Genomic DNA, 12,762 nt, shown 5'->3' with positions numbered 1-12,762 from the left:
TGAATGCTCAAGTCACAGTGCGAAGGACGCATTAAAGGGATGGAGGCCATTTGGACCGCTCCAGTGGTCTGCACTAGTGTGGAGTAGGCTTGAACTGTTGGCCATGGTGATGGAGGAAGGGATGCGTGTGAGAGCCATTGCAGAGTTAGAATCCGCAAAGCGTCGTTACCATGTGGCTATAGAGGGTGAGAGGACAGTGAAGAGAGGATAGCCCAGATGGAGCAGATCTTGGAAGCAGAAGATAGTTTTAACCAAGTAGAGTTGGAGATTTCCAAGAGGAGATGTCTTTGTAGGGGTTCCATTGAGGAGTGCTAGCCAGGAAGCACAGGAAGCAAGCCATCAATATTCTGGTTATGTGGTTCCACACACAGAAGTGCATGAATTGCACCTGTGGAGATGTGAAGGTGAGAGAGGACAACCAAAGACAGAACTGATGAGGCACTGACATTTGGAGGGAACCAGAGAAACACAGGAGAGGAGCAGCAGAGAGGTAGGAGGAAAACGAGGAGAGAGTAGTATTGAGAAGCGAAGTCTCAGAAAGAAACAGAGTTTGATCCTGCAGAAGAAAAGCAGGAAGGGGAAGAATGAAGGAATCTACTGAATTTGACAGTAAAGCTCACTGGTAACAAAACAATGAGATATAGGATTTTGGAATTCAGTTTGGCAACTGAATATTTAAAAGGTTTAAAATAATAACAGTGCCCAGTGCTGGTGATGATGCAGTAAGAAGGGCACTCTTGGAAACTGTCAGTAGAAGTGTAATTTGGTATAGCCCTTGTATTAAATTTTTAAGTATATATTCTTCATTCCCTCAATTAAACCTTTATATATTATCTGAAGAGAATACAAAGCCAAGTGTACAGAGATAACCATGCTGGGTTGTTCAGTACAGTCTAACACGGATAAACCTGGAAACAAACTGCATGACCCTTGGAAAAATTGGTAAAACAATCCTGACAGTGCAACTATTCAAAAGAATGAGGGAGAGTTACATGTGTGCATTTAGAAAAATGTCCTCCGTAAGTCCCAACGAAAGGGAACAGGTAGATTACAAATAGTATGTACTGTATAATTCCATTTCTGTAAATATATATTTACCTCTTCTGTGTTTTTTTTTTAAAGTATAGTTGACACACAATGTTAGTTAGTTTCAGGGGTACAACTCAGTGATTTGACAAGTTTTACACATTTATTTTTTAAATTTAGTTTAAAGATTTTATTTATTTATAAGTAATCTCTACACCCATCATGGGGCTCGAACTTACAACTGAGATCAAGAGTCTCATGCTCTACAGACTGAACCAGCCAGGCACACCTATGCTTCTTTTTTTTTTAATCTGAAAGAATATAGAGTAAAAAGTTAACAGAATTTTTTTCTGAGGAATAAAATTGGACAAATTTTCACTCTCTGGATGTTGTTAAAATTTTTATCCAGTTGTAATTTAGGATTTATTATCCAACTACAATACATATTTTCATGAGGGGGAAGAAGGTCATTGGTTTTATTTTAAGTTTTATTTGTTTATTTTGAGAGAGAGAGAGAAAGAGAAAGTGTGCAAGGGGCAGTGTGTGTGAGACTGAGAATTTGAGAGAGAGAATCTGAAGCAGGCTCTGCACTGTCGGCGTGCTGAAGAGGCAGTGCTCCATCTCAGGATGGTGAGATCATGAACAAGGTCATTGTTAATATTTGCCAGAGAACCTACCAGAAGCTTGACTGCAGTGGGTTGAGGAGTAAGGAGATGCTGCGACATTGTTTTTCCAGGGAGCCCGTCCATACATACAAAAGAGAAGTGGCTAATAGAGAGTCCCTGGTAGAAAGAGGAAGTTATTTTTGAGAATGGACAGGCTTGGGGTGCCTGGGTGGCTCAGTTGGTTATGTGTGTCTGACTCGTGGTTTCAGCTCAGGTCATGATCTCATGGTTCATGGGTTCCAGCCCTGCATCAGGTTCTGTGCTGACAGTGCAGAGCCTGCCTGGGATTCTCTCTCTCTCTCAAAATAAAGAAATAAACTTAAAAAAAAAAAAAAAGAATAGGCTTGAACATTCACAGAGACAAGGGGGAAGAGTGGAATAGAGAGGAGGAAGGAGTTTGAGGGGGAGGGAGACGTCTGTGGGCAGGTCTCAAAAGATCAGGTAGAAGACTTAATCTTGAGCTAGAAAAGGGATTGCCTTTGAGAAAGGCAACCAGTCCTCTTCTCAAGGATTTAAATTCTGCCTCCTGGGAAAATGAGATGATGCATTTTTTTTTTTCTTAATTAAAAACTATCGTGCAGACAGAGTGAAAAAAATGAGTTATGGGGCTGAATCAGTGCTAGGGGGATTTAAAAAGGGGGAAATGACTCTCTCCTTTGGGGGCGGGGAGTTCACCCAGAGAAGGGAGCTGGTGTCAGAAAGGAACCCTGGCCATCGCTGGTCCTGGCTCTGTGTCTCCACTGACAGCCCCTCAGCTCTGCTCATACCGGGAACGTACTGTGACACGTCAGGACCAGCAAGGAAATCTGGTGGCTGGCCCAGGCCAGGGACATCCTAGCATTTTTCGGTGTAGTCAGAATTTTGCTCCCCAAAAAGACCTGGGAGCCCAAAGACCTGGGGTGTAGAGTGGCCAGATCTCCTGCTTAAGAACACACCCTCTTTCCTTCCCCGCCAAGGTTTGGAAGCACAATAGAAAGCTGGAGGCCAGAGATGGTTGCCGTGAACCACGAAAACTTGCAGAGCGCCTGGCGGTAGGTGACTGTCAGAGGCACCTGCTGTGTCGCAGGGCGGCCTCTGCGGTGCTGTTTTCTCTGTCTCCCTCTCCACCAGAATCCCCGACCTCCCTCCGGGGCCTCACAGCCAGCCTCCCTCAGCAAGGCCCTCCTTGCCTCCTAGGTGGGCCCTGACTCTGCAGTGTCACGGCAGCAGGAACGTCCTCAGCGCCCTGCGGAAGGCTGTGGAAGTGGATTTCAACGACAAAGACGGTCACCAATCTCAGGGCATCTACCTCTTCACAGGGGGCATCCCTGACCAGGACGTGGTGGGTAGGCCTCGTCCTGGGCATCCTTCCTGCACCCCACATCTTCCCCTAGGTGAATGCCTAGAGACGGGTTTCCCCAGCATGATTTTCCAAACTAGATTGATTTTATGTATTTATGTATTTATTTATTATTTTTAATTTTTTTTAAGTTTATTTATTTTTTATTTATTTATTTTATTTATTTTTTAAAGTTTATTATTTTAAATTTTTTTTAAGTTTATTTATATTTTGAGAGAGAGAGAGAGCAGAGAAGGGGCAGAGAGAGAGAGGGAGAGAGAGAATCCCAAGCAGACTCCACAAACCATGAGATCACGACCTGGGCCGAAACCAAGAGTCAGACACGTAACCAACTGAGCCTCCCAGGCCCTGCCCCACCCCCCCACCCCACCCCCCGCAAAGTAGATTTTAATGTGCAGAAAAGTCACCTGGGGATGTTGTGAAAATGCAGACCTTGTTCCCGAAGGCCTGGCCTGGGACCTGAGAGTCTGCCTTCCTGTCGAGCTCCCGGGAGACATCCATGCTTCTGGTCCCTAGACCACACTCGTCATGGCCAGGCTCTCAGGTCCACCCCCCTGGCCTTACCTATTAAGACAGAGAAATTGTGGCCCAAGCTCAGTTATCCTTCTGTCCTCAGCATCTAGTACTAGACCAGGCACACAACAGGCCCTGAAGAAAGAGGATTAGGCTCAACTGACCTGAAACCAGTCGCTACAGGAGCCCTCAGCTGTGGAGCCTTCCTGCCCTCTCTCCCCTCACAGCCCATGCTCAGCGCCTACATGGCTGAGGCCTGTGGGGGCTGCGATCTCCAGCTGAACATATGTCTCTTCTACGTGGGCGAGCCCCAGATGGACATCATGCCCCCTGCCCGCTATGCCAGCCGCACCGACACAGCTGCCGCCTACCGGGAGATCACCCAGGCCACGGCCGGACGTTTCCACTGGTTTGGAGACACAGGTGCATGAACGAGTGTTGGCAGTCCCCTGCACCTCTTTCCTTCCAGAAAGTTGTCTCGGTACCAACATAGCTCCCTGTGCCATAGATATGTTCCAGAAAAAGGGCGTGTGAAAATCACGTTTGAAAAAGCAGAATTCCTATTCTAGGGATGGATGGTGGTGAGGATTGCAAGATAATATGAACATACTTAATGCCACTGAACTGTACCCTTAAAACATGGTTAAAATGGTAAATTTTATGGTAAGCATATTTTATCACAATTTTTTAGAGGAAAAAAGGGGAAAAAAGCAAGCCTACTTAAAAATATTTTATTTACTTACTTATTCAGTTATTTATTTTTAAGTAAACTCCACGCCCAGTGTGGGGATTGAACTCATGACCCTGAAATCAAGAGTCGCACGGATCTTCCTACTGACACAGCCAGGTGCCCTGACTTAAAAATATGTTAAGGCCAATATAGGGTCTTAACCAAGGACAAGGCATTTGTAAAGAAATGACAAGACAGGGGCGCCTGGGTGGCTGAGTCGGTTGAGCGTCCGACTTCAGTTCAGGTCATGATCTCGCAGTTCATGGGTTTAAGCCCCGCATCGGGCTTTGTGCTGACAGCTCAGAGCCTGGAGCCTGCTTTGGATTCAGTGTCTCCTTCTCTCTCTGTTCCTCCCCTGCTCACGCTCTGTCTCTCTCTCTCTGTCTCTCTCTCTCAAAGATAAATAAAGAGTAAAAAAAAAATTTTTTTTTAAATGACAAGACAAAGGAAAGGGGGTTAGGCTGTTAGGGGCGGTAGACTGTGGGAAGGCAAACAGAAGGAGGGGACTAACAGAAGGTCAGGGTTGTTTTAGTAACAACCAGGGTTGTTTGTTGTTTCCGGTGCTTTTCCTCCTCTTCCTGGCAAGGCAGAGGGAGACACCCTAAAATGGAAATTTACATCCTGCTCTTAGGCAAATGGAGGTGGGAGGAGGGTAGAGAACTTTTTGACTGTTTCTCAACTGTCTTCAGCTCAAAATAATCCTATGCCAAAGTGGTGTATTTTGGGATGGCATGCATATTCTGATCCCCTACAACTATCACAAAAAAAGAAATTGTTGGGGTGCCTGGGTGGCTCAGTCAGTTGAGAGTTCAACTCTTGATTGCAGCTCAGGCCATTATCTCAGTGTTTGTGGGATCAAGCCAGCTCTGTGCTGACAGCATGAAGCCTGCTTGGGATTCTCCCTCTCCCTCTCCCTCTCTCTCTGCCCCTTCCCCACTCGTGCCTACCTCTCTCTCTCAAAATAATTAAATAAACTTAAAAAAAAAAAGTACTCACTGTCTAGGATGCCTGCCTAGGTCAGTCAGTAGAGCATGCAACTCTTGATATCCATGGCATGAGCTGAAACCCCACATTGGGCCTAGAGCCTAGTTAAAAATGAATAAATAAATTAGGTTTAAAAAAAAAAAGTGCAAGGGCACCTGGGTGGCTCAGTCGGTTGACAGTTCGACTTCGGCTCAGGTCATGATCTCACAGTGCGTGGGTTCGAGCCCCGCATCACGCCCTGTGCTGACAGCTCAGAGCCTGGAGCCTGCTTTGGGTTCTGTGTCTCCCTCTCTCTCTGCCCCTCCCCCACTCACACTCTGTCTCTCTCTCTCTCTCTCTCTCTCTCTCTCTCTCAAAAATAAATAAACACTTTTTAAAAAAAGTGCTAACTTTCTGTTTTCTAAAGTGACATAAATTTTTTTTCTTTTTTTTTTTAAACTTTTATTTATTCATTTTTAAGAAAGAGAGAGAGAGCCAGCGAGCTCAAGCGGGGGAGGGGCAGAAAGAGAGAGAGAATCCCAAACAGGCTTTGTGCTGTCAGTGCAGAGCCTGACATGGGGCTTGATCTCATGAAATGTGAGACCATGACCTGAGCCAAAATCAAGAGTTGGACACTTAACCGACTGAACCACCCAGATGCCCATAAGTTTTCTTTTTTAAAATATACTTTCAAGTATGTTAGATAGACATTATGATGATCATTATGATAGACGTATGATGAACAAAATTATTTGTTGTACACATGAAACTAATATCATGTCATATTATGTGATACATTATGTCAATAATATATGTCTCAATTACATATATACATATATATGCTTTTAAGTAACAAAAGCGATAATACAGATAATGGATTAGGTGGTATGGAGATAAGGCAAAATCATGACTGGGACACAGGAGTGATTGAGGCTCAGGACCCACTAGTACATTCCACCCTCTCTGATTTAGAAACAAAGAAATGACTCCCAAGGACATGAGTTACCTGTGGTACAAAATCAGTGGCATAGCTGGGGCTGGAACCCTGGGGCCCTGTTTCCCAGCTCTTTCCATGAAAAGCATTGGGCATATACATAGAAGTTATTGTCGGTGATGATTGCTAATAACAGGACACACTTCTAGAATAGTTATCATATGCCAGACACAGTTCCAAGCATTTTGCATGTATTAGTATTGATTCCTCACAATGATCCTCTGAAGTAGGTTATCCCCATTTTACAGATGGGAAAGCTGAGACAGAATCCAAAAGCATGTGGTTAGTAAGTGGTGGAATCAGGACTTGAACCCAGGCAGGCCAACTTCAGAGTCTGTCTTCTTAGTCATTACATTCCAGTCCCTCTCAAATAAGTCACCAATATTCACTACAGACACTAGATAGTTTAATCCCTAAGGTGGGTCTTCTTATTCACTGGAATAGCAGGACCATCACTCCTAACCCATCCTTCCTCTGGGTGAAGGCAGTCAGCTGGGTGCAAGCCACTGGGTCCTGGGGCCGGCCCCACTACTGGTAACTTCAATGTACCTGCCCATCCCCTTCACCACTGGGTGGGGCTGTGGGGATGGGGGGTGGGGGACCTGGTCAGCACAGCCCATCAGGACCCCTTCCTGCCCCTCGGGCTCAGGTCACCTCCACACAGCCCTCATATAAAAGAGATATGGACGTTCTTCATGATCTACACCCCTCCTCCATGCTCACGATGTGCCTTGCTTCCAGGTATTTACGAAAGCGATGACATCAATGCCATCGTGTCTGAGATGGAAAAGGCTCTCAACTACTCCCAAAAGGTATGCCTTACATGTGGGGCAAACGACTGCCCTTCTCTATTTGTGCCCTGGGGCTGCCATATAAAGTACCACAAATTAGGCGGCTTAAAGCAATAGACATTTATTCTCTCACCGTTTCAGAGGCTACAAGTCTGCGATTAAGGTGGCAGAAGGGCCATACTCCTTCTGAGGTCTCTGAGTAGAATCCCTCTGTAGCCCTTCCTAGCTGCCAGTGCTGGTTGGTGTTTAAAACATTGCACAGGGGGCACCTGGCTGGCTCAGTAGGTTAAGCGTCTGACTTGGGCTCAGGTCAGGATCTCACAGTTCGTGGGTTTAAGCCCCGCGTCGGGCTCTGTGCTGATAGCTCAGAGCCTGGAGCTTGCTTTAGATCCTGTGTCTCTTTCCCTCTCTGCCCCTCCTCTGCTTGCGCTCTTTCTCTGTCTCTCAAAAGTGAATAAGCGTTAAAAAAAAATGTAATAAAAAAATTTTTAATAAAAATAAAAATTAAATTAAAAATTGCACTGATACTTGTTAAAAATGGCAAGGAAGGGGGGCACCTGGGTGGCTCAGTCAGTTAAGTGTCCAACTCTTGATATTGGCTCAGGTCATGATCTTGTGGTTCGTGAGTTCAAGCCCCTCATTGGGCTCTATGCTGACATCTCAGAGCCTGGAGCCTGCTTCAGATTCTGTGTCTGCCTCTCCCTCTCTTCCCCTCCCCACCTCTCTCTCTCTGAAAAATAAGTAAACATTAATTTTTTTTTTTTAAATAGCACTTGCCCTAAAAGCATAGTTGGCGTGCTTTCTTGGCACGAGGGTTTGGGACCCCCAGGGAATTAACTAGCCCAGTGCCTGAGGGATCCCACACCCTACATACATGGGACTTACAATTAATGGTTTTGATCCACAGTGCTTATGGCCCCAGAAACAGGAGCCCAGAGGTGCCAATGGACCCAGTCTCTCCTGCTGTGTGTGTGTGTGTGTGTGTGTGTGTGTGTGTTATGTGCATGTGCACTCTGTCTGTCTGTCCCCTGCTTGGAGGCACACCGTGGCTGGGGTGCTGCTAACCCGCCCAGTCCCCATTGCAGTGTGCCTTACTGGTGTCCTCACTGAAGAACCAGTCTGGGAAAGAAGTGGAAAGCTCAGCCCTCCTGAAAGAAAAACCAAAGATGTTCAAGCAAAGAAGTCAGCCCAGGAAACTCTATTCTTCCAAGCCCACAGCTCCCTCGGTGGCCAGAATGGTTTGACTCCCCTCCCTAATAACACAGCGTGGATTTTGTTGCCACCTTGTCTCCTGGTCTTTCCTAGATCTTAAAATGACCCAGGCCCCTCTCCCAGACCCCAGGGCCAGCAGGGTGGGGGCAGGGTGCTCAGTGGTCAATGTCCCGGGGGTACCTCCAGCTCCCCCTCTTCTGGGGGATCTGCTTCTCAGCTCTGGGGGCATCTCTGGCCTCCTCTCCACCCACCTTTGGCTCTGCCTGGCTATCTCAGCTTGATTCCTGTGCCGGGTACTAAGAACTCCATGGAATTGGCGCCCACTGCTACATCTGATGGCTGTAAGGCAGAAGGGCTTATCCTGGAGGGTCTGTTTGGGCAAAGGGTATCTAATGGGCTCCTGCTGCCATGGGAGCCACTGCTGCCCAAGGCTTAGCAGGGGCCTGATAGGACCCTGAGGGTAGACCTGTGCCTGCTAGGGCCTTATCCCCATCACAGCCGATCCAACCTGTCCTACCTAAAATATCCACCCCACTGCAGAAATCAGAGGGACCTCAGAATGACCCCGGACTCCACAGTGCTTGTGAGCAGAAGCAGCAAATACCTGGAGCTCTTCAGTGTTTCACTGATGGACAGATCCTTGCAAACATAATGCATTTGCAGAATGAGGGGACCAGTCCGGATCTTGTGTCGCCTACTCTCAGCCCGGGGGCTGCACTTCCAGGAGGTTCTGTCCACACAGGTTCTGCCCTCATTCAAAGAATTCAAGCAGGTTCCAGGAACCAGCCCAGATGCAAATTCTGGGACGAAACCCCGGAGTCTCAGGGGCTGTGTCTTGGGCCTTCGGTGCTTTCTGAGCCGATTCAGAGTGAAGAGGTTTGGGCTGTGCCAAGGCCTCCAAAGAGGCTCCTGGAATGAGGGCCAGGTAGCAGCAGCCAGGCCTTTTTCACAGCAGCTCACAGTGGTGTGAGCTGGTTGGTCCAAGGCCCTGGGTAATTCTGTTCAGCCATTGCCACATTGCACTTGTGCCCAGTAATGAAGGACTCCTCCCTTAAAACTGAGATGCCCAAGAAGGCACAGAAGTTACCCAAATGGTTGCTTGTCATGCTAGAGGCCCAAAAATCCCAGTCCTAGGAAGAAGGGTGGTAACTGAAGCAAGTTCTGGCAAATCCCACGGGTGTGCTAGCATGCCCTCCCTCCCTGTTATTAAACACACACACACGCACGCACACAATTTTTCACCTCAAAACCCAGTCGCCTCTGAATCTGCTGCAGGAGATGGGGCACACATGTCAGAGGAATCGACTCCCATAGGCCCCTCCCTGCATGGCTTCCTAACGGACAGGCTGAGACTGGGGTTTCATCCCAGAATTTGGGAAGGCAGGGGAAGGCGATGCCTCTAGGCTGGCTCCTGGAACCTGGTGGAGTTCTTTGAATGAGGGCAGTGCCCACGTGGGCAGAACCTTCCAGAAACACAACCCCTGGGATGGGAGTAAGCTACACATGGTCTGGGCCTGCTACAGAGAACAGGCCACTGATAGGAAAGACGGCCTGTTTTCTAGAGCCTTAAAGATGACCGTGACAGAGAGAAGAGCTCCCCCTTGGAAGCTCTGACATGGCGGCCACTTAGTGGCAAAGCAGGCATCCCACCAGGTAAGCATGACTGTGCTCAGGCTGGTGGGTAGGGGGGTGGAGGGCATGGCCAAGACATGTATTAATTATAATGGTAACCAAAATGACTGATGATCATGAGTCTTTTTCATGTGCTCACCCCTCTGCTAAGATTGTCCCAAGTAAAGCTTACGATAATCAGTCCTGTGTGACAGGTAATCTATTAGTTCCCCATTTCACTGATAAAGAAATTTAGGCCCAAGACCGGCTAAGGATAATGACCAGTGCCAGCTGGTCATGACAGGGCCTCAGTATTTTTATTTAAGTATTCAGCTCATAGAAGTAAGACCATGTATCTTATTAATTTTTTTAAGTTTATTGAGAGAGGGAGGGAGGGAGGGGTAGGGGCAGAAAGAGAGGGAGAGAGAATCCCAAGCAGGCTCTGTGCCGCCAGCACAGAGCCCGATGTGAGGCTTGAACTCACGATCCGTGAGATCAAGACGCAAGCCGAGATCAAGAGTCGGATGCTTGACTGACTGAGCCACGTAGGCACCCCCGTGTATCTTATTTCTAATGTCAAAGACATAGCAGAATGGTTCAGAGCAGAGTTGTGGAGTCAGCAAGAACTGGGTAGAATCTTTGCTGTGCCCTTATGGACCCTGGGCCCCACTCGCCTTGACTATAAACTGGGGCACATTGAGGATAAGATAATACGGGTTACGGAAAGCACTTAGCGCCATGCCTGGCACACATCAGTACTTGGTAAATGGCAGCTTTAGCTGTTGCCGATGCAGGTGAGGCCAGAAGACTTGGGGGCAGTCCCTGAGGACCTCAAGGCCATTTTGGAGGCCTATTTCAAGGGCAGAGCATAGCTGAAATTGACAAGTCTTCCAGACAAGCTGGACAGCGTCACCGCATGACCCCACGAGGCTGCTCCAGCCAACAGGCCAATTTTCCTCCAGCTTCAGCCCAGCCAGTGAAAGAAGGGACCGCAGAACGGAGGAGGAAGACCAAGTGGAGGGAAGCAGAGACATCTCTCTCACTGTTTTATACGGAGACGGGGAATAACGTGGGTAAGCGGGAGGTTACACAGATGTCTGGATGGCCCTGTAAGAACTGTAAGGTCAGCAGGCCCATGGGTAGGGAGACCCCTCCAGCTGTCCCAGGACGCAGGCAGCAGTGTCTCCGGAGCAGGCGTATCCTCAAACCACTCAGGACTCCCAGTCCAGGGAAATGGGCGTGCAAGTTCTTGACACCGCTCATCCTCCATCAGAGGCAGTGTCCTCAGCTCTGAGGCTGATTGGGAAATTGGGAAGGGAGTGGAGATGAGTGTCCTCGGGTCCCTACCCTCTCCCCCCCCCCACAATTGATTGCTGCAAAATGGTACAAGTCTCCCAGTAACGATTCACTGATGTGTAGAGAGGCGAGGTCCCAACGCTTCCCCTGATCCACCTAACAGCCTCCCTCTACCCTTCAGCAAATTGGCCTAAGGAATTTTCCAGCTGATTTGATTGACAGAGAAATTAAATGCAAAAGGAAGCCCAAGAGGGGAGTGGAGGGGAGAGGGAAGAGAGGTGCACGAGGTAACCTCACTCTGTTTCTCCTAGGCTCGGTCTACAAGAAATACCCTCAAGGAAGGGGAATACGAAGGGTTAGCTCTTCTATCCAGTTGCCCAGGAAGGATGCAGTTTGCTCAAGCCAAGAGGTATTAAGTTCTTGGAACCTGCACATACCCCTCAAGTAATAATCCCTTCCGCCAACCTTCCACTCGTAGGTAGGTGGACATACTTGGACGTGGAGAGGCATGTGCTCACAATGGCTGCTTAGTGTGGCAGATGGGGAAAGAGTTTAAATAGACCTGTGTTGGAAACCTGGGTCTGCTGGTTCCTAGCTGGGTGACCTTGGGCAAGTCATTTAGCTACACCCAATCTCAGTGTCCCCATTTGTAAAATGAATCCAGTTGTATATCTGCTAGGATTGATGACTAATTGAAGTATATTTTGGGTAAAGCACTTAGTAGTGTCAGAACCTTCTGGCTGCAGGCAGGACAAATCCCCCTTCTTGTTCATATCCTGAAGATACAACCATTCGATGAGAGTCTCTTTCCACAACCATTCAGTAAGAGTCTGAGCTTGGTTCTGACTGGAGCCTGAATCGATCCTGGAGCCATGCTTGATTGCCGCGAGCCTGCCCGTTCTTGTATCTCTCACCGTGACAAGGAGACAGAGATCACCCTAATTGGTTTAGAGTCTGAACTTCAGACTAGTCATGGCTTTCCACTCAAATTTTGTGGGAGAGAGTTGAAATGGCTATTGGAAAAGCAACAGCGTCCACCAGACTAGAAAGTAGCAGGTTCCCTGTTGCCGGTATTTCTTGTGCATCTCTTCCCAGTGCAGGGGAAGGAATCTACATGCCCTGGGTGCTCCATGAAGACCTAGAAACCCCACACTGCAAACACGAGACAGATTTCAAATACAACGTTTTAATAGATGAGTCAGACCATCATTCAATTAAGCCTACATTACCCAAGATAATAGTTCTTTCTTTTATTCTACAGTGGGTAGCAAATTATGGGCTCAAAAAACTGAGGATGGAAATCTCCAGATACATCGGTCCCAGCTGCACTCATCAGAAGTCAGCCCAGGGGCTGGCGTCAGCCAAATACTGCAACATCCTGCCCAGTATAGAGATCAATGTAAGTCATGGTTTTTGTTGCTATTGTTTCTTTTCTCCCACCTCCTGCCTGTGATCAGCTTCAAATGGCACAATGTGTTGGTGAGAACTCCATGAGAATGTACATGGCTTCTCTTCCTGCTTCTATCCAAAATTGGGACTGTTCTTGGCACATAGGGATGCAGATACTGTTGGAAGAAAAGTCAACTCCTTAGGGTGCCTGACACCATCTTCCAGAGCTAGAA

General features: G+C 47.7%; 1 protein-coding gene across 8 annotated transcripts in view; it reads left to right on the top strand.

Moving 5' to 3' along the window:
• The window catches only part of VWA3A (von Willebrand factor A domain containing 3A), a 68,569-nt gene that overhangs the window by 45,902 nt on the left and 9,905 nt on the right, over nt 1–12,762 (top strand). For all 8 annotated transcript variants that reach the window (XM_058710892.1, XM_058710891.1, XM_058710893.1 and 5 more), the window contains 9 exons: nt 2,648–2,722; nt 2,868–3,012; nt 3,771–3,966; nt 6,972–7,042; nt 8,107–8,259; nt 9,796–9,886; nt 10,807–10,917; nt 11,452–11,549; nt 12,402–12,539. In XM_058710892.1, coding sequence (XP_058566875.1) covers nt 2,648–2,722; nt 2,868–3,012; nt 3,771–3,966; nt 6,972–7,042; nt 8,107–8,259; nt 9,796–9,886; nt 10,807–10,917; nt 11,452–11,549; nt 12,402–12,539 — 1,078 coding nt within the window. The remainder of the gene's footprint in view (nt 1–2,647; nt 2,723–2,867; nt 3,013–3,770; nt 3,967–6,971; nt 7,043–8,106; nt 8,260–9,795; nt 9,887–10,806; nt 10,918–11,451; nt 11,550–12,401; nt 12,540–12,762) is intronic.

The sequence above is a fragment of the Neofelis nebulosa genome, chromosome 18 (genome assembly GCF_028018385.1).
Source record: "Neofelis nebulosa isolate mNeoNeb1 chromosome 18, mNeoNeb1.pri, whole genome shotgun sequence".
In the NCBI taxonomy this organism is placed as follows: domain Eukaryota; kingdom Metazoa; phylum Chordata; class Mammalia; order Carnivora; family Felidae; genus Neofelis; species Neofelis nebulosa.
This window is presented reverse-complemented; position numbering and strand designations above follow the sequence as displayed.